We start from the raw sequence: 19,926 nt of genomic DNA, 5'->3' as shown, positions 1-19,926 counted from the left end.
AAACTTGGGCTTATACTTAATAATGTTTTACACAATTATTTGCTTTAATATATAATATAAATATTGAAGGTAAGGATATAATAAAAGTAGGGAAGGTAGTATTATAATTTGATCAATAATAAAGCTGAATTATATTTGTACTAGAAGATGTCAATCAGCTTTGCAATGCCCTTTAATAAATATTCGAGGCGAATACCTCGTTACCTGGAAACTTTCATTCAAGTGTACAAAATACATTTGTATAACTGAATCGGACCGATTAGGGACAAACAAACATATTTTTTTATTAGCAGGTGGCTTTGTCCTCCTCCTCCAGGTGTGTTAGTCCTCCAATTAACCGAATTTTTACAATTTCCTAATTTTAACTTTTTAAATTTCGTTATCGTTCATGACGGAAACTATTTTTAATATAATTGTTATCTCAATAGATAGAGCATATTATTTTTTTATTTAAATGGGAGTATAATTCAAAACGCCGGCGAAAAACTAATGTCGTTAGTGCGATGCTCACAGATCTAATATTTGTCTCGTGTCACAGCTCGACAATAGAATTGACGTAGCCTAACTAAAGAAGGCCACTTTACCTCGATTTACTGAGGGAATTGTTGATTTTTTGTAAATACTACAAGCTTAGGGTGACCACTGACGCTGTCGTTGCAATTTTTATATAAATGTATTTAAAGTTTATAGCTATCTATTATTATTTGTTTCAAATTTTATTGTTAGATACTTATCACTTCTCTATAATTCTTTTAATCCTAATATAATTTTTCTTTTTCTATATATAGATTTTATTTTTGAGGGTTTCGTTTTTAAATTTGTTGTTCTGGACTTAGTTAAGGTAAATTTCTTAATGAATTTAGTGATAGTGATATATGAAGTACTAGAAAACGATTTGGGCAAAATTTTTGGAGAATTTAAAGTTCTATTGTAAACTCAAAACAGCGGCGGCCTTTGGGAGTGGCAAAAAGGGCAATCGTCCGGGGCCTCGCGCAAAAACCCAAGCAAAATTGAAGAAAAAAAAAAAAAAGTTTTTTATTTAAAACTTTTATTTTTGATCCCTAATTATTTATTAAGGTTATAAAATAACAGAAAATCAAATAAAGTTAGTTAATTAATTCAGAACGTAATTGAAAAAATCATTATGTACTACTTAAAAATCGCGCCTCGAAACACTTGAAGATCGGTTTTTTAATCGCATAATTTTCGGCCCATGCTTTAATTAAATATTTTAGTCTAAGGGATAACCCAAAAACGTCATTTAAAAAAAAATATAATTTATTTACTTGTTACTTTTGTAATTGTTTCGATGTAAAATATTTTAAAAGTACACAAATTTTATTTATTTGTATAACTTTACCATCTCTCGTCAAACATAACAGATACCTAAACCAAGCAACCAGACCTACTGTCGAATTACGTACATACTTTACACCAAGGACAGGGGCCTCGCAAAGACCTACCGCCCATTAGCATTAGCAGCCTGTAAATTTTCCCACAGCTGGGCTAAATGCCTCCTCTCCTTTTGAGGAGAAGGTTTGGAGCATATTCCACCACGCTGCTCCAATGCGGATTGTCGAAATACACATGTGGCAGAATCTCGTTGAAATTAGACACATGCAGGTTTCCTCATGAAGGAAAAACCCTTAACCGCCGAGCACGAGATGAATTATAAACACAAATTAAGCACATGAAAATTCAGTGGTGCCTGCCTGGGTTTGGACCCGAAATCATCGGTTAAGATGCACGCGTTCTAACCACTGGACCATCTCGGCCCGGAGCCTTGCAATGGGTAAGGCTGCCACTGACTGAAAATACTGTACTTCAACTATTATTTTGTCCAAAGTTAAAAAAGAGTCTCGTATCGGCACGCGTGCGAGTCGGTCGTCTTAATTAACTGCGTGTTTACTTAGCAACTGCGATAATACGGTTAGGATTCGCGCGTTGTTCGGTGCATCGGTACCGGCTATGTTCACACGCCGGTGTGCGTTATCAATGCGGTCGGTTGTAATCTATTCATATGAGTAATAACAACACCGCGATGGGCGATTTATCGCCTATATTGTGTAATAATAGAAACAGCAACATAATAAATGATTATAAGGAAGCTTTGAATGTTGAAATGGATCAAGTTATGGTAGTTGAAGAGAGTAATAACATAATAAGAGAGTCGAAAAGACAACATAATAGCAGTGAATCAAGTGAGATAGGGGAGATGGAGGAAGGATGGACAAAAATACGTGGCAAAGGAAAAAAAAAGTCTTGCATCCGCATTAATGATATTACGATAGATGAAAATAAAACAAATAATTTTGAAGTATATATTTCCTGTAAAGATAAACTTCCTAAACATTTTGCGTTAGCACGAACATTGATTGAAAATAATATTAAAAATATTATTCAAGTAAAATACTTATCTCCGTACAAAATAAGGTTACAATTTGAAAATGAGTCTGCCATGAATACTCTTTTTAATTGTAAAGCTTTATTGGATAAAGGATGGAGAATATTCAAGGCTATGGAAGTATCATATTGTTATGGAGTTATCAAAGATGTTGATCTCGATTTATCTGATGAGGATATCTTAAAAAATATTTCTTGCTCTTCTTCCGTGGAATTGTTGTCACTAAAACGTCTAAACCGCCGGGATAGGGATAAAGGAGGATGGTGTCCTAGTGAATCGATCCGCCTATGTTTCAAAGGTGCTTCGGTTCCATCATTTGTATACATTTATGATCTTAAGATAAGAGTGGAGCCTTTTATTTATCAAGTTTCACAATGTTCTCAATGTTGGAGGTTTGGTCACACTCGTAAAATGTGTTCGTTTAAGAAAACTGTTTGCCCTAAGTGCAGCAATAATCATGAAAACTGCGAGACTCAAGTATTTAAATGTGTAAATTGTAGTGGAAACCACATGGCTCTTTCCCGTCTTTGTCCTGTTTTTTTGAAAGAAAGAAGAATAAGAGAACTCATGGCGGAGTTTGGATGTACGTATAGGAAGGCACTAACTCTTTATGTCCCGCCGACTTCTCCTTGTCATGCTAACGAACAAATTATTGAAACAACCCCAGTGGTACATTCCGAAAATATTGAAAATACAAGGGGAAGTAGAAATCTTACATTTGCAGAGGTAGTTACAGCGTCGTGCGAAAATCAAACCCCTGTTAAAAGCTTAAATAATAAGAATACAAGTAATAATAAAGGTGCTCAGCGCGTAAAGAAAAGAAGAACATATGGTACTAACAATGACTTTGAAAATAATATAGAACAAGAACAAGAAAGTAAAGAAGATAATATTCAAGAGGTGTTGGAAGAGAAAAATAGGTCATCTTTTCATGAATTGCTTGTGCGATTAAGGGAAGTCATATTTTTAAAAGGAATAACTTTTGGAGATAAGGTGCATCGTGCTATTAGGTTGTGTGTTGAATGGATGATTTTGTTCGTTGTAGAGTATATATCTGATTGGCCTTACCTAAAAAATATTGTAGACTTACTAGTTTTTCATACAAAATGAATTCTAAAGTAATTAATAAATTAAACATTATTCAGTGGAATGCCCAGAGCATTAGACCGAAATTATTATCATTTACAGAACTTTTAAACCAAGAAAAAATTCACGTTGCCGCTATCAGCGAGACTTGGCTTGAACCTGGTAGTGATTTAAAAATTAACAATTATAATATTTATAGACAGGACAGACATGACTCTTATGGGGGAGTAGCAGTATTGGTTCACAAAACTGTTAAATCCTTTGCTCAACGTATACACATAGAAAATACTAATATTGAAGTTGTATGTGTCAAGTTGACTAACTTTTCACCAGTAGAAAATATTATATCAATTTATTGTCCTCCACGTATTACTATTTCCTCATTTGACTGGGATAGAATCTTTTCGTTGTTTATGTCAAAAACATTGATTTTAGGTGATCTTAATGCTCATTACTCCACTTGGTCTTCGAAAACAGATACAAGAGGATCTCTAATATTTGATTCATTAATAGATAGTCAATATGTAGTTCTTAATGATGGACAGGCGACCAGAATGAGGCTAGTTGAGGGTATACTTCAGCAGTCAGCCCCAGATGTTACATTAGGGTCTTTAGATGTATCTCTAAAGTTTGATTGGAAAGTTTTAAATGAATCTTTAGGTAGTGACCATTTAATAATTAAATTATCCACTCATAACACTCAATCCTATCCTCCTTTATTACGTAGAAATTTTCGAAAATCCAATTGGGACATATATAAAATGGTTTCGGTTGAAAAGTTTGCTAACTATTCGTTAACTTCAGATCTGCAGAAGGGATATGATGAATTTGTTTCAATTATTAATGACGCTACTGATAAATCTATACCGATAATAAAGTATAGCCAGAATCCAGAATCGAATTTTGCTCCACGTCCTTTTTGGTCTCCAAATTTATCTCTTTCAGTTGCTCAACGTAGATTGGCACTGGCAGAGTTTAGACGAAATCCGATCCCACAAAATTTTAATAAATTAAAAGATTATATTGGTTTAGCTCAAAGAGCTATTCGACGTGCTAAAGACAATAACTTCCAGAATACTTGGACTTCAGTGGATGAAAATGTAAGTAGTAATGAAATGTGGCGTAAAATGGCTTGGTTAAAAGGATATAGGACTATAAAACGTAATGTTGATCCTACATGTGCTAAATTACTCCTTCGTTCGTTAACCCCTGACTTTGTATCCCCGCCATGTCCTGATTTTTTGAGTTTCAACCCTAAAATAGAATGTTCTATCTCGTTGCAGGAGCTAGAATCGTGTATTAAATCAAAGGATACATCTCCTGGATTAGACGGTATAACTTATTCTATGGTTAAAAATTTACATAAGTCAGGAAAATTGGCCCTTTTGACATTATATAATAGCTTTTTAGCTAACAATTATGTTCCAAAACAATGGAGAGAAATTAAGGTTGTACCTATTCCCAAACCCGGTCGAGATCATGACAATAACAAGACGTTCCGTCCTATTTCTTTATTGTCATGTTTGTGTAAAATTTTTCACTATATTTTATACAGAAGACTTGAATGGTACCTAGAAAGAAAAAATGTCTTCTCTGCTAATACTGTGGGATTTAGAAAAGGTAAATCATGTTTAGATAGTTTAAGTAGCCTCACAACTAGAATTCAAATAGGTTTTTCGAAAGGTTATTCTACAATAGGATGTTTCATAGATATTGAGGATGCATATAATAACGTTGACAATGTTTCATTAATTAATATTTTAGATAGATTAAATGTGGGTTCAAAAATTTGTAGATATTTGTTCAGTTTTTTACAAGAAAGAATTTTACATATTGAAGTTGATAATAAATCAATAAGTAGATTTACGGCTCGCGGACTCGCTCAGGGAGATCCTTTATCCCCTTTGTTATTTAACGTAGCAACAATAGATATATGTAGTAATATTGAAAAAATCCTATTTATATCTCAATATGCTGATGATTTTGTTATTTATACTCATTGTCAATCGAGTTATGAGGGTCAAATTAAAATTCAAACTGCTCTAGACTCTATTCACAGCATGTTATCAAGAATTGGCTTAGATATTTCATATATGAAGAGCAAAATATGTGTTTTTAAAAGAGGTTATCATACAGAATCTATTGACGTTAGACTTAAGGGACACCAAATAGAATTAGTCAATAGCGTGAAATATTTGGGTCTTTGGTTAGATCGAAATCTAAGGTGGGGTAAACATATTAATGAAGTCCGTGAAAAAGTGCTTAATTACATCAACATTTTTAAAGTATTAGTTGGTACAGATTGGGGTGTACATCCAACACATTTAAGACATTTATACTTAGCGCTTATTCGTAGTCGAATTGACTATGGGAGTTTTTTATATGATAATAGTTGCGCGAGTAATTTAAAGAAATTAGATCGAATTCAAAATATTTGTTTGCGTTTAATAGGGGGCTTTATAAAAAGCACGCCTATACACGTAATGGAATCCGAGTTATGTTTGTGTCCTTTATTTTTCCGAAGACATTTTCTGGCCGGTAAGTTCTGGTTAAAGTGTAAGTCATTTAAAAATAATGATATTATATATCTATTAGAGACCCTTTCTAACTTCGTGAATAATTTTTATTGGCGACGTAAAAAGAAACCATTGTTATATATTTTACATAATAATTTGAAAGTAAAAGAAATGTCTAGTAGTGATTCAAACGAAATGTTTTCTTTGGATATGTGGTTAAACAACTTTAATTTATCTAATATCGTAAAGCCTGTTATTGAATGTATTAGCAAACCGAAACATTGTTTTGATTCCGATTATTTAAAAGCTCTTTGTTATCAGAAACTGAGTCAAGAGTATTCTGGATTTTATAAAATATACACAGATGGTTCCAAAGACATTAGCTGCAGTGGCGCTGCTTTTTTAGATTATAATACGGGAATCTATTCAAAATTTCAAATTAAAGCAAGAGTCTCGATTATGTTTGTTGAGCTTGTGGCAATCGCTGAAGCCTTGTCCTACATTGAATCGATTGATTTTCATAAATTTGTTATATTTACCGACTCGAAAAGTGCTCTTTTACATATCTTAAAATGTACAGCACCCCACAGAGGTCTTCCTATTGCTTTCACAATTTTAAAATGTTTATTAAAATTTAAATCTAATAATAAAACAATAATCTTGCAATGGATACCATCTCATGTCGGGTTAGTGGGAAATGAGGAAGTTGACCGACTAGCTAAAGAAGCTATATCCGATGGTATTGAATTTAAGTGTTTACCTAGTCCCACCGATCTTTTAGGGGATATTAAACGAATATGTCGTGAGATGTGGTCTGAATATTTTAATGAAAGATCGCTTACCAAAGGAATCTGGTATAAAACTATACAACCTAGACTTTTTGGATCTCTCTGGTTCCTAAATTCCAAATTAAAGCGCAAAGATATTACAACTGCCTTAAGACTGCGCTCTGGTCACATTCCACTGAATAGTTTCGGATATATGATGAGAAAAGTGAATTCTCCTAATTGTACTGTGTGCGGTGTGGTAGAGGATGTCTATCACATTTTAGAAGAATGTGTTCGTGTTAGGGCGCTAAAGGGAGCTGTTATCGCTAGTCGTGGTTATAATATTGGTGTTTATAATAGCATTTTAGCTTCTCCATTTTCTAACGAAGCTAAATCTGTATATAAATTTGTAAATTTAGCTCTCAAAAATAGAAATTAGAAAGCCTTATCTATGACTGTATTGTACTAATATGTGATATGAGAAATGTATTTAACTGTATATAATGACGAGGGTGACATATTCACTTAATGAAAAAACCCTCTATAATAAATAAAGATAAAAAAAAAAAAAAAAAAAGTTAAAAAAAAAACTCAAGAATAATTTCTTAAAATAGAAACATGGAATCGTTATAACTTGTTTATGACAATTCCATGTCCTATATACCAGATATTTAAATAACAAGAAATATAGGCAAAGGATAGATTATTTTTATATATTAAACCAATATTTTCTTATTATTCACATTCAACTATAATCGTAAAATTAACAGATGGATAACTTAGATAATTAAGAAGAAATCACACTTTCAATATAATTTAATTAAGAATACTTTAATAGAAAACTATGATAATTATTAGTAACAATACAATATACAAGATTGCAAAAAATTATGTTAGGTTTGAAAAGCCCTTTACATACATAACATATTTTATGATAATGTATCAGATCTAAGAAGATCTTATAAATCCCATACTTTTAAATACAATTTACAAGGTTTATTTAAATTTGCTTAAAAGGTTTATTTTACAGTATGTAAAGAGAATAATATTTAAAATGTTATTATTGTGAACTAGCAACTTGCTTTAAAGGTCCTTCCAAATACTGAGCAATTGCATTTATTTTTTCTTTTAAAATTCCAAAACCTACAGATTCTTTGGCATATAGACATAAGAGCAGGTTAGCAACTTGAGTAACTGCTATTTTACCGTTTAGGCAATCAACTAAAATCAAATGTAACTTGTCTTCTTTGAAGACATTTCTACCATGTTTTTCATATGCAGACCAAACATTACTAGCGATTGCAGCGGTAACTCTTGCATCTTTATCATTGTATCCAGAATATGCTAATAGTGCACCTTGATGATTTAATAATCTGAAAGTTGAATCACAGTCAAATATTTTTATACTAATAGAATTCATACAATATATAATTAAAAGTATAATATTTACAAAGTATTTTCGACGCCTCCTGTATTTGCCTGACTTAATACTTGAGTCAATGCTTTTGGTTTTAACATTTTGGACGAAATATATAAAGATTTAGTGGTAGAAGCAACTAAGTCTTTATTGACAAAATAATCACGATCCTTATTTATGACAATGACGTCTGTCATGATGTCGTCGAAAATTTGACATATAGATATTAAATGATATTTTTTCTTGCAATAGGCAAATATTAAATGCAGCCTAGTTTTTGATAATTTAATATTTAACTTTGTTTAAATAGGTACCTTGGAGTCAATGTAACGCAATATGAAAATAACGTAATAAGAGTAACAAAATTTGATTATAGTAAGTAAAATTTTTATTTTAAGTAATATGTAAAATGATGAAAACTAATATTTAAATTGAATCTATTCGAACTTGAATCGAGCTTAAAATTTTCAAACAATGTTTTATTGGATAATTAGACATTCCTCAGTAAGAAAAGTGGTTAAATAATAATGCCATATTGACATATTTTATTAACGAATCCTACGTTTGGTAAAAAATTCTCGATCTATGTAAACAATTGAACATACCTGAAGAAATATTTGTAAGGAACTACTAATGAAAATAAAAAATTTCAATGTGGGCGATGTGAGATGCAATAATTCACATCGTAGTTTTTATTTTATAAGCTTAAAGTTTACAGATACCTCTTAAATATAAAAAAAAATATATAAAAAGTTAATTAAATAAAAGGCAATTTTTTATTTTCTTAACGCATTTTTTTTTGTTTGATCAAATAATTCCTGAATGCAATTTGTTTTTCTTTAAATGACCTCTTAATTTTTCCTCTTGCCTTGTGTTTGACCATTTGATAAGATTTTGTCTTCTTTTTTTCTCTGTTGGTTTTTGAGCAGTTTGCATTCTTTCTGCGGTCTCTGTAACCATATTTCTCCCTTTCTTCTCTTCCTTTTAAAACTGACTCTAGCCTCGCGTTTTTATCATGCTTTCTTTTTTTGTGTATATTTTCAATTGCAGAAAGCTGAACTAACTCCGTTGACTCATCTTCTTCTTCCACTATGCTTCTATTACGCTTCACACCACTGACACATTTCTTAAGCTGGGCGGTCTCTATTCTTTTGAAGTCTTCATCTGTGAAAATTTTCTCCATTGCAACTTCTCTAGCAACTTTAATTTTTTCTTCTATATTTGGTTTAGTGGAATTCTTTTTTGCTTTCAAGATTTTTCTGGATTTAATACTCTCATTTGGATCTATTTTGTTATCAGTTTCATTTTGTTTTTCTTCATCTTCAGCTTCATTATCCTCCTCATCACTTTCTTCTTCTTCTTCTTCATCAATTTCTTCATCTTCAGAGTTTTCATCTTCACTATCTGTTGCTATATTTATTTCTGAATCTGACGATGCAACATCAATCCAATCATCATCAGAGTCTTCGGCCTTATTTTTAGTTTTCTTCTTTCCTTTCTTTTCCTTAATTTCTTCTTTCTCTAATAATACTTCAGAGCCCGGTATATAATCTTTTATTTCTACCTCTCCATATTTTTTTGTTTTCAGTTCTATTGAAGCTTCTGATGGTCTACCTCTATCCCTCTTGTGTAAAAGGCTTGGCATAGACTGCCTATATAATTGAATTAGAGACCTGGCAGCCATCATAACTGATTTTTCTTTATAAGTCTTATATTGAACAAGATCTCTTAAAAGATCTTCTCCAATAGCTAAGGGGCAACGGGCACAAATTTCTCTGACAGCATTTAGTCCAACTGCCATAACATCAGTTGAATTTCTTTCTGTAATAAAGTTATTAGCAATTGCTTTCATTATGGGTTCAATTACCTCTGGTGGAACTAATTCATGAGCTGATTGCGCTGCAAACTGTAAAATTCGTGTAACTTCTCTCTGATGTGGCATTAATAATCTTGCAATAAAGGGATAGTAATTGAACAAAAAAAGATTATGTAACCCAATTAATCTTGATATCACATCTAAAGACATTAGTTTAACTTCAAACCTTTCATTTGAAGATTCTATTTGTTTAAATAATTTCTCAGCAAAGCCCTGTGGGTTGTTGATAAGATGAAGGGCAGAGAAATTAAATATTGGTGCCTTTTCTTTTCTTTTTTTGATTTTCTTTGCAATTTTCTTAACTTTATCTACCATTTTATCTCTTTTTCTTGTTTTCTTGTTAAACTTGTTCGCAATCATCGTATCTCGAGGATCCACTTCATCATCGCTATCAGATTCAGGTTTTTCCTCTTCTTCTCGGCTTAAGAAAAATTTTAAGGAAGCAACCATTACCTTCGTGACTTTAGTGAAACATCCAACATCAGCAATAATGTTTACAGTTTTATGATCATTCCAGATATTCTTATGATAAAGTTCAATCAATATATCGATAGCTAATTTAGCCATTTTTGTATTAGATTCACGCAACATTGAAAATATAAAATTTTGAAGAGTTGAATTCAACTTCATATCTTTATGTTTCATATTCATATTCTTGATATCAGTAATAATATGAGTCTTGAGATATTCTCTTAAATGTTTGTCTTGGCATTTAATTAGTGAAAAAAACAATTCAAGCAAATCAAAAGCTGATATAAAATTTTTATTTCTGATCAATATCAAGCATTTGCACAATGATAATCTCATGTCACTATGCATTACTGTATTATGCGTTTTTAATATGTCAACTATCTTTTGAGGAAAAGTTTTCATCTCGGCTTGATAACACTGCGTCACTTGCGCTAAAAACATAGCTTGTTCATCTAATTTTTTGTTATACTGAGTTGGATTCAAGTTAAATATTTCGAGTGTTGTTTCAAAGTGTGCAAGCTGTTGTCGAAATTCATCTTTATATGAATCAGGATCTCTTTTTATTAAATTTTGCAGTTGCGTAAGATTGTTAGGCAACTGATTGTTATGTCGCACCATTTTCTTAAAATTATTTAAAAACACATGTGTAACACCTCGACTATAACCTCAATTTAAAATTAGTTTTAATATCAACATTGACAAATGAATGACAAATTATTTCTGACATTGACATCTGCTGAGCTCTACCAATATTGCAATCAGTGATGGTCTTTGCTCAGTGTTCCTGTAGTTTACATTTATTATTATACATAAGAATTATTAATATTAATTCCTTAAATTAAGCTGTAGTTGTCACAAGAGTTGGTATTATTCATAAAATATTGTATGTTTAATTTCAATAAAAGACTATTAATAACAACGGTAATATATTTAAAAAAAAAGCATCAGATGGATTATGGTGTACCAAGAGGATTTGCTGATAATTTATTGTACAATTATATTATATTTAAAAATAAAATTATAATCACCTTACGAGGTTAAGTAAAGAGGTCATCCTTGAATCTTCTATTCTGTCGTTTATAGTTAATATCTCGTATTCAATATAGCCTTTTTATAACCAATAAGACGTCATGTGATTGATCTTGGTGGTGTTCGCTGTATTATGAAGAATATTTTGAAGCATCCAGAAATTACTGTTTATTCGGTTTCAACACAATGTCTTAAATTTTTGTGCGGTATTTCAGACACTAAACACAACAAAGCTTTTTAGAATTGAAATGCCTAACGCTCTATATGAGACTAGCATAGGATCTTTTAGCTTTAGCAGTGGATCTTTAAATCGGCATAATTATTTTGAAAAGTTCAAATTTGCGGCTTTTGTTAGACTTAGGGAGAAACAGCAGATATATAATGGTAATCTCAATATTGTCTATAGTCCTTGAATCCATTCTTCATTCTTCACGAGTAATACTAATTATTATCAACTCAAAAACTTTGATGTTTATTTATATGGTGATGATAATTATGTTTTTAGCTGTTATAGGACTGTACTTAATTAAAAAAAAAACATATCGTAATAATAATTTTACATTTCACTAACAAAGTAAAGTTAAATACAATTATTAGTGACACATTTGTGTTAATCGTATAAATGATGCAGTCTTAAAATTGACAATTATATAAACTTATTTAAATAACTTCTTCAACGCTCTGGTCTGGTGAATCATTTGAACGATTATCTTCCTGAGATGGTCTTTGCAAAGCCTTTAATTGCATTTCTAATCCTGTAAAACATTTTTAATATTGTACATTATTATATATGGCAATGGTATCACCACGACTTTACTTCCGTCGTAAAAATATATAATAAAAACAATGATCAAAATAAAGAAAATGTTGGAAGTTCTCGGATAGAATTCAAGTATTTAATAAGATTGTGTTACTACAAAACAAATTAACCCTAACATTGAATAGAAATATTGTTTAATTATACGAAATTCAATTAGCCAATTATTAAGTAAAGTCCAGATTTCGACACACTTACGAATTACGTTATTGGTGTCTGACATAATATGGATTACGTCTAAGAAATAACTCAAATAAATATTCATCTTTTAAACTAAGAAAATCGTCGTAAGTTTTTTTAGTCTATTGCCCCCCCTCATGACAATAATTTCGGATTGCAATATTTTTATATTTCAAATATTAATATAATTTAGATATATTTAAGGCTATTATAAATATAATTTACAGCTTAATTTAAAATAAATAATAAAATTGATAAAAAAAAATATAAAAAAATACGCAAACTTACTCTCTGCGTCTGGATGATCGGAGGAATATTGCAAAAGTAATTTAAGAATATTTTCTTCTGCTATAAGTCCTGGGCGTCCACTCATAGCGCGTATCAAATTTTGTCCATTAGTTATACCTAGAATTATGAAAAACAATAAACATAAATAATAAAATTAGTAATTATATAAAGGTGGCGGGGACCGACTGGATGCGGAAGGCGGAGGACCGGGAGCTTTGGCGCACCTTGGGAGAGGCTTATGTTCAGCAGTGGACAACGATTGGCTTTTGATTGATTGATTGATTGATTGAGTGATTATATAGTATCTCTATCTACTTTACAATAAATATTAATGGGTTGGCAAACATTGGAACCAATCGTATTGTACTTTACAAAATTGATTGATTACAAAAGGTAATTTGGTCATAAAAAAAGTACTTAATTTTAACTGTATTCAATTGCGTTTATTTTTAAATGTCCTAAGACTCAATAGCATTCGGAAAGGTCAATACTCCATATATGTAGCAGTGTTTTATACATAGCCTCGTGGCTTTATGTATATTAATTAACTATTTTGTTTAATTAATAAGAAGCATGGTACTACAAGGTACTGGTTCATCGTTTAAGGTTATTCCAATAATATAAATTTAAAATACTTTATACTTGAGCACCTGTATTTATATCACCACTTTGCAGTGAGTTCCTTATCTCAATGAAACGTTTAACAAATGTACTTTGTTCTTGAATTGCTGTCATTTGAGTACCTGAAAAAGATGTTAACAAAACAAAATGTTGTATATCCCACGTATCAAAGATCATCATTTATTAAAACCGTACCCATCTCTGGATCTGAAGATTTTGTGAGACACCGCGTCGCCTCCTTTAAGGCTTCTAACGCTTTTTCATAGTTCTGAAAATTATTCAATCGATTTCTCAAGCCGACTATTCGCCAATATGCCAATAGTCAGATAACTACATCAATCTGACAATATTTCCAAATCACGATAAAAATATACCATCAACCTCATAATCGTCGATTTCCATCTTGGCGCACTCCGCATAAAAAGCGGCCAATTTCCCGTAGGCCTTCGCCCTCGTGTAGAAGTGCAGCACGTGTCGCGCCAGGTCGGGGCGCGAGCGCCAGGGCGCGCGGCGCCGCAGGAAGTCGGCCGCCATGAGCTGCGTGGCGCGGTCGCGGGACGCCGCCGCGAACGTCGCGATGCGCTCCGCGTCGCCCGAGCGCAGCAGCCAGCGCAGCGCGCCCGCCTGCCACGACGCCCAGGACGGAATATTGCAGACCGATCGCTTTGTATGTCGCCTAAGCTCTATCTTATTTAAAATTCCGAGCCATACATGCCATTCTTTAACTTATATTTCAGAGTTTAATACAAAGCGCACTACTCCGTCACTTAGTTGCATCAGAAGTTTCTTATTACTCTACGTAATGTTGCGGCGATTATGAGATGAAATATATTATATTTTAATTTAAACGAGTATCGATACTATATGCGACATTATATATAAGGGGATTTCCCTCGTTTATCGAGGTACGATATCGAGCCCGGCACCTTATCGCCTATCTGTGCGAGGCGCTTGGCGGCCTGGTGGTAGAGGCCGCGCGTGCCGAGCACGTCGGCCAGTCTCCGCAGCAGCGCGTCCCGCCCGCGCGTGCCGGCCGGCGCCGCCAGCCGCGCGCCCAGCTCCGGAGACAGCGGCGTCGACGACTGTTCCACTATGTCCAATGCTTCCTCGTACTGGGGAAGTTACGTCGTCCGCTTTAGTACATATAGTAATATTTGTTTTAATGGTACTACCTAATTAGTATCATTTCAATTTAAACTAGCCCTCAGCGCAGAACATGTTATATATAAATATCTACTCCCCCGGTCTATGTAATTCGACTACCAAAAATAAATACCATAATGATGACGATGAAAATAATACAAATTTTAAGATACGATGGTAAACAGATAGCTTACTCCGAAAGACATCCACGGCGGCCAAACAAAGGAGCCAACTACGCAGCACATAGTATAGGGCACAGGTGTGTGCGCAAACACTGGTGCACCTTCTTTTCCCTCACTCTCATAATTCGAAGGGACGGGTAATCTGACACGACCGGAAAGAGTTCGGGCGCAGGATCAGCGGCATTAGGTATGTGCTTTCCGAGGCACGGGAGTATACACACTTCCAACTTCCAAAGTCCGAGTAATGATAACTTTTCATCGGCCCATCCTGGGTTTTAAGTCCAGGATCTCGAGATGACCAACGAGTCAGTTCCACTATATACCCCCAGTAGAAAGTGTCGGGCGTACATAAACTAAATGCATACTACATGGATCCTAAAATGTACCAAACCGTCACTTATTAATATACCAATATCAATATAACATGTGCAGCCTATAAATGTCCCACTGCTGGGCTAAAGCCTCCTCTCCCTTTGAGAAGAAAGTTAGGAGCGTAACCCGTAAACGCTGCTCCAATGCGGTTTGGTGGATCCACATTTGGCAGAATTTCGTTGAAATTAGACTCATATAGATTTCCTCACGATGTTTTCCTTCACCGCCAAGCACGAGATGAATTATAAATTCAAATTAAGCACATAAAAATTCAGTGGTGCTTGCCTGGTTTTGGACCAGCATTCATCGGTTAAAATGTATGCGTTCTAACCACTGGGCCAACTTGGCTCTTAAATCTTAATATAATAGCTATATTTATTGATAAAAATATACAAGAATGATCGTGATCACTGAAATGTAGATAACGAGACTAAGGTTTACCTTTCCTGCCGTAGCTAGTAAAGCTGCGGCGTGCGAATGATGATCTGCTTCTCGTAAATGTGCTGCGAGAGTGTGAGCCAATTCCGGATCCACACGATCTCCTATCGACTCCACGGCGGCCACCATTGCGTTCGTATCCCCACAATTTAAAGCCAACTTCAAAGCCATATAAGGCTTCTCTGTGAGTATAATTTCCCAACGTCAAAATAATTATTATTTAGATTAAAACATAATTTAAAAGGTCGTCGAGGTTACATTATGGTCTATAACATTAATAAGTGATACCTCACAGTTTCAAATTGTAAATAACCTAATACTAGTCTGAACGTACAAAAATATTTGAATAGTAGAAAAATTAAACTGAATAACCTGCTTTTTGGTACAAAGTTATCGCCTGTTCGTTTTGACCAGCATTTTCTAGAATGGAAGCAGCGTAGAGAGCATGTTTAGGCGATGAGTTACCCGCTCGCCATACCAGGTTCCACGCGCTTGCCTCAGTTGCTACTCGTATGGCGGACGCTATAGCACCACACTTTATGTACAACTGCAAAAACACATCCAAATATAATTTCTATAATATGGATTGTATTGAACTTAGAAATTTGTTCAATCATATATAGACACTAGCACTAAAGTTATTGTTGTTAAGTTATTATGCCTAAGTTACACCTTATTACACCAGCTATCTGCCAGTGAAAGTCTCGTCAAAATAGGTCCTATAGTTCCAGAGATTGGCCAGAACAAACAGACAGTCAGACAAAAATTTAAAAAAAAAATTTGGACTATGTACCGTGTATACATATTTTTATATTACAAACAGACACTCCAATTTTATTAAATGTATAGATATAAAAATATTTAAGATATACCAAAAAATAAAAAAATTAAGGACAAGTTATTACCTTTACAGCACTTTCTGTTTCATTAGCTTTCATTTCCAAATATCGTGCCATTTGATACAAAGACGAGGAGTTTTTTTGACATATCTTTTCCGCTTCGTCTATTCTGTCCATATGACACAATAATCTAGTTTGTTCACCAAAATCGTTTGCCCGTGCATATGCGTCTAGCGCACCATCCAGATCACCAATGCTTTCAAGATAATGACCCCACCAAGTTATCAGATTTGAATCGTTCGAATTGACTACATACTGCGCAAGTACCGAAGCCTGACCCTGCGCTATTAGCATTCTAGGAACATGAGGCACCAAAGTTCCTGCACTCTCAAATAGTTTCAGCGATGGCCCAGTTTCGCCATTCGCCCACAACACTTTAGCAAGTTTATGTTGTGCACTTTTTACAAGAAGGACATTTTCACTCTCCGTTTCTCCATTAATAATCTCATTAAATCCTCCTTCTTTCGCTGATTTCAAACGCGTGACAAGGTCTGGTCTCTGTGATTCACGGAAAAAAGTTTCGGCTTCTTCAATCATACCCAAGTTAACAGCTAATACTCCTACTTTTGAAGTATTGTCCATAGTGTCGTCGTTCAATGCTTTACGCATCATTAAAGCTCCTTTTATATTACCCATTTTACTTAGACAAACCGCACCGACATCTGCTCGTTTAAGAGATACACAAACTTTAGCTAAGCTCTCCCAAACTACTGAATTTTTGCTTCCCGAAATATTAGCTCCCATTACAACAGCTTTTTCTAAATGTTCAGTAGTCATATAAAATAGAAAATTAAGAACTTGTTTTACATTGTTAGGTTCTAAGTCAGGAGCCTCTTCAAATTCATGTAATAATAACCTCTTAATATTTTGCTGCGTTAATATTACTACATAAGGTGAAAATATAGAGCACATTATGAAATCCATAGCAAAATATTCTTCCTTACGTGAACACCAATTTTTATATTCATACAATTTACTTTCATGACAAAAAAATAAATGTATATTATCAAATTCCGAAGAACGCATATGAACAGCGACGAGTCTGGAGTCATTATTATCCCACAATATCGCGATCGGCACACTTTGATATGGAGGTGATTTTGAATCTGCTAAAAGTGTTGTTGTAATAATATCATTTGCAACATCCCATAAATAGATTTTTGGATCAGGAGCTAGGCCAGCATTTGCTATACTTAAGCAAATATAATGACCGGAAGCATTTACTGAAGATCTCATAATTTCACCGAAATCTTCAATCACTTGATAACAGTTTTTCGATGGATAAGGCATTCTAAAGCCCTTCTTCGTAATTTCAGCCAATTTTAATGTTCCATCCATTGTAGCAATTAATACAAATTTGTTAGTATTAGTTACCGCAATTGGTTCACCCTCATTTTCAGTACAAGGAAGTATTCCAATTTTAGTTCCAGAAACACTGTAGCACTCAATGTGTGACCGTACAACACCAACTATTATTTCATTGTATAGTATTAAAATATCTGTTTTCCATGTAAATGTTCGAATCAGTGTAAATGTCCCTTTATCTTTATCCTTACTGCGCATCCAAACCTGTAATTAATGAAATAAATGAAGTGTTCTAATTCTGTTACTTGAACTTGGCTGACACGCTACTATCTAGATATTCCAATTGTAACTAAAAAGAAGTAAAAATAATTATATACATACTTGAACATCATTTCCATCACCTAACACTACATAGTTGTCTCTGAATGCAAATGCTTTTATTTTTATTGTTGTATTAATACTCGATAAGTTTGCACTTTCAGTAACAGCAATTTCATGGGCGGACTTCTGTACCATCCACATGTTATTGGTATAGCCCCAACAGACATGTTGCTCACGAAGAATAAATGCATTTGTAATACAGTTTACATACAACAATGGATTCATCAATCCTTCTGAGCCCCAGGTTACTTCTTTTACAGTACCTTTAACTGAGGTACTACTTATTAACTTCCACTTATTTCTGTGATCCCGTCTCCAGAGATAAATATTTCCTTGAGATGTCCCACAACATAATGTGTCACTTAGACTACAGTAACTGATGCTTGTAAATATATCTCCTGCTTGAGTTTCATCATCTTCATTGGGTAAGACATCATTATCTCCAGTTTCACTATCCCATATTCTGATTAAATTATCACCCGTGATTACAGCAACACAAAAATAACCTGCTAGTACAATACATTGACCATTTCTTGCACTCATTCGTACATGAGTATCTGTTGTCAGTGATCCATCATTGGATATTAAAAATCTGGACAAGCTAAGAGCACCACCTGTTTCCCAAGCAACTAGAAGATAAATGGTGCTTATTATATCTATAAACACAATGATACCTGGGGCATTTAAGACCTCTGAACATGCTCCCGCATGGTCAATATATAAAATGACGCCATTATCCTGAGCTGCATAACAGGCATGATTGTCAGGTTGTAAGCCTTCTCTGATTTTGGCTGTGGTACGAGGTCTCCAGGCAGCAAGAGCATCTAAAGCATTTTCATCGCCTGCAACAGCTGCTCTGGCTAAGCCTCTTATGGATGATTCAGATGTTGGATTTGGAGTACAAAATTTAACATGTGTAATAACATCTCCAAGCTGGTGGTGAAATGCCGTTAAAGGAGCACCTGAACTAGATTGCCATCCTGAAAGGGAGCCGGTTGCATCTGATGCAAGTAATCTGCCACCTCCAGAACTAAATCTAACAGCAGTTAATGCAGCATTGTGAGGAGCTTCTAATCGGGCCCAAGAGTATTCTAGCCAGATATACAGTTCACCTCCATCCCATCCTACTACTAAAAGTTTTCGTACAGGATGCCAAGCTAAGGCAGTCACTTGATTTGAAAAAAGTACAGGCCAATCACAACCTTCTAAAGCAAGTCCCTGTAAATTATTTTTAAGTTATTAATTAAAAGTAGCTATTTTAGGATTAAATACTTATATTAAAAAAACTTACATTATCATTAAAAATTGTTGCAACTCCTCCTTTTTCTTGATTGTAAGATCCAACAGCCAGTAGAGGTAGAGATGGATGCCAAGAACTTAGTGTAGTAACTACATTACTGTCGGCAAAGTTAAGTTTTGTATCTATATACAATGTCATCTTTCTTTATTAATTTTCACTTGGTTTGTGAGTACATTTTCATAACTTTTTTTTCGTTTATTACTATAGATTGTCTTAATTTATTTATACACCCAAATGAACGCAATTACTATTACATATATACTTTAATTGTCATTATTTTAATTATAGTAATTTAAAAAATATTTTGGCCAAGTTCATTTCACAAGCTTTTTCAAATTATAATTTGTTTATTTTAACCGTTGTCATAGAAACCAAATAGTATACAAATTACCATCACATAGAAACGTCGCCGACTACGGGGTCAATGTTGCTAT

The 19,926-nt window shown here is 33.7% G+C and overlaps 3 protein-coding genes across 3 annotated transcripts; all 3 read right to left on the bottom strand.

The window, feature by feature from the left end:
* Positions 1 to 7,585: 7,585 nt before the first annotated feature.
* LOC125065788 (ragulator complex protein LAMTOR2 homolog) lies at positions 7,586 to 8,373 on the bottom strand. The gene is made up of 2 exons (XM_047673610.1): positions 8,224 to 8,373; positions 7,586 to 8,146 (listed from the first exon to the last, which is right to left on the bottom strand). The coding sequence occupies exons 1-2, from the start codon at positions 8,289 to 8,291 to the stop codon at positions 7,834 to 7,836; spliced, it is 381 nt and encodes a 126-aa protein (XP_047529566.1). The 5' UTR covers positions 8,292 to 8,373; the 3' UTR covers positions 7,586 to 7,833.
* Positions 8,374 to 8,849: 476 nt separating this feature from the next.
* Positions 8,850 to 11,227, bottom strand: LOC125065993 (protein SDA1 homolog). Its single transcript, XM_047673866.1, has one exon. The coding sequence runs from the start codon at positions 11,153 to 11,155 to the stop codon at positions 8,975 to 8,977; it is 2,181 nt and encodes a 726-aa protein (XP_047529822.1). The 5' UTR covers positions 11,156 to 11,227; the 3' UTR covers positions 8,850 to 8,974.
* A 363-nt stretch (positions 11,228 to 11,590) lies between these two features.
* LOC125066013 (intraflagellar transport protein 140 homolog) lies at positions 11,591 to 19,736 on the bottom strand. Its single transcript, XM_047673894.1, has 11 exons — positions 19,484 to 19,736; positions 18,193 to 19,410; positions 16,513 to 18,075; positions 15,980 to 16,154; positions 15,611 to 15,789; positions 14,399 to 14,584; positions 13,854 to 14,096; positions 13,668 to 13,740; positions 13,502 to 13,594; positions 12,852 to 12,968; positions 11,591 to 12,321 (listed from the first exon to the last, which is right to left on the bottom strand). The coding sequence occupies exons 1-11, from the start codon at positions 19,628 to 19,630 to the stop codon at positions 12,227 to 12,229; spliced, it is 4,089 nt and encodes a 1,362-aa protein (XP_047529850.1). The 5' UTR covers positions 19,631 to 19,736; the 3' UTR covers positions 11,591 to 12,226.
* Between the last annotated feature and the right edge of the window lie 190 nt (positions 19,737 to 19,926).

This window comes from Vanessa atalanta, chromosome 8 (assembly GCF_905147765.1).
Source record: "Vanessa atalanta chromosome 8, ilVanAtal1.2, whole genome shotgun sequence".
Taxonomy (NCBI): domain Eukaryota; kingdom Metazoa; phylum Arthropoda; class Insecta; order Lepidoptera; family Nymphalidae; genus Vanessa; species Vanessa atalanta.
The sequence above is the reverse complement of the archived record's forward strand: the minus strand, read 5'-3'. Positions and strand labels throughout refer to the sequence as shown.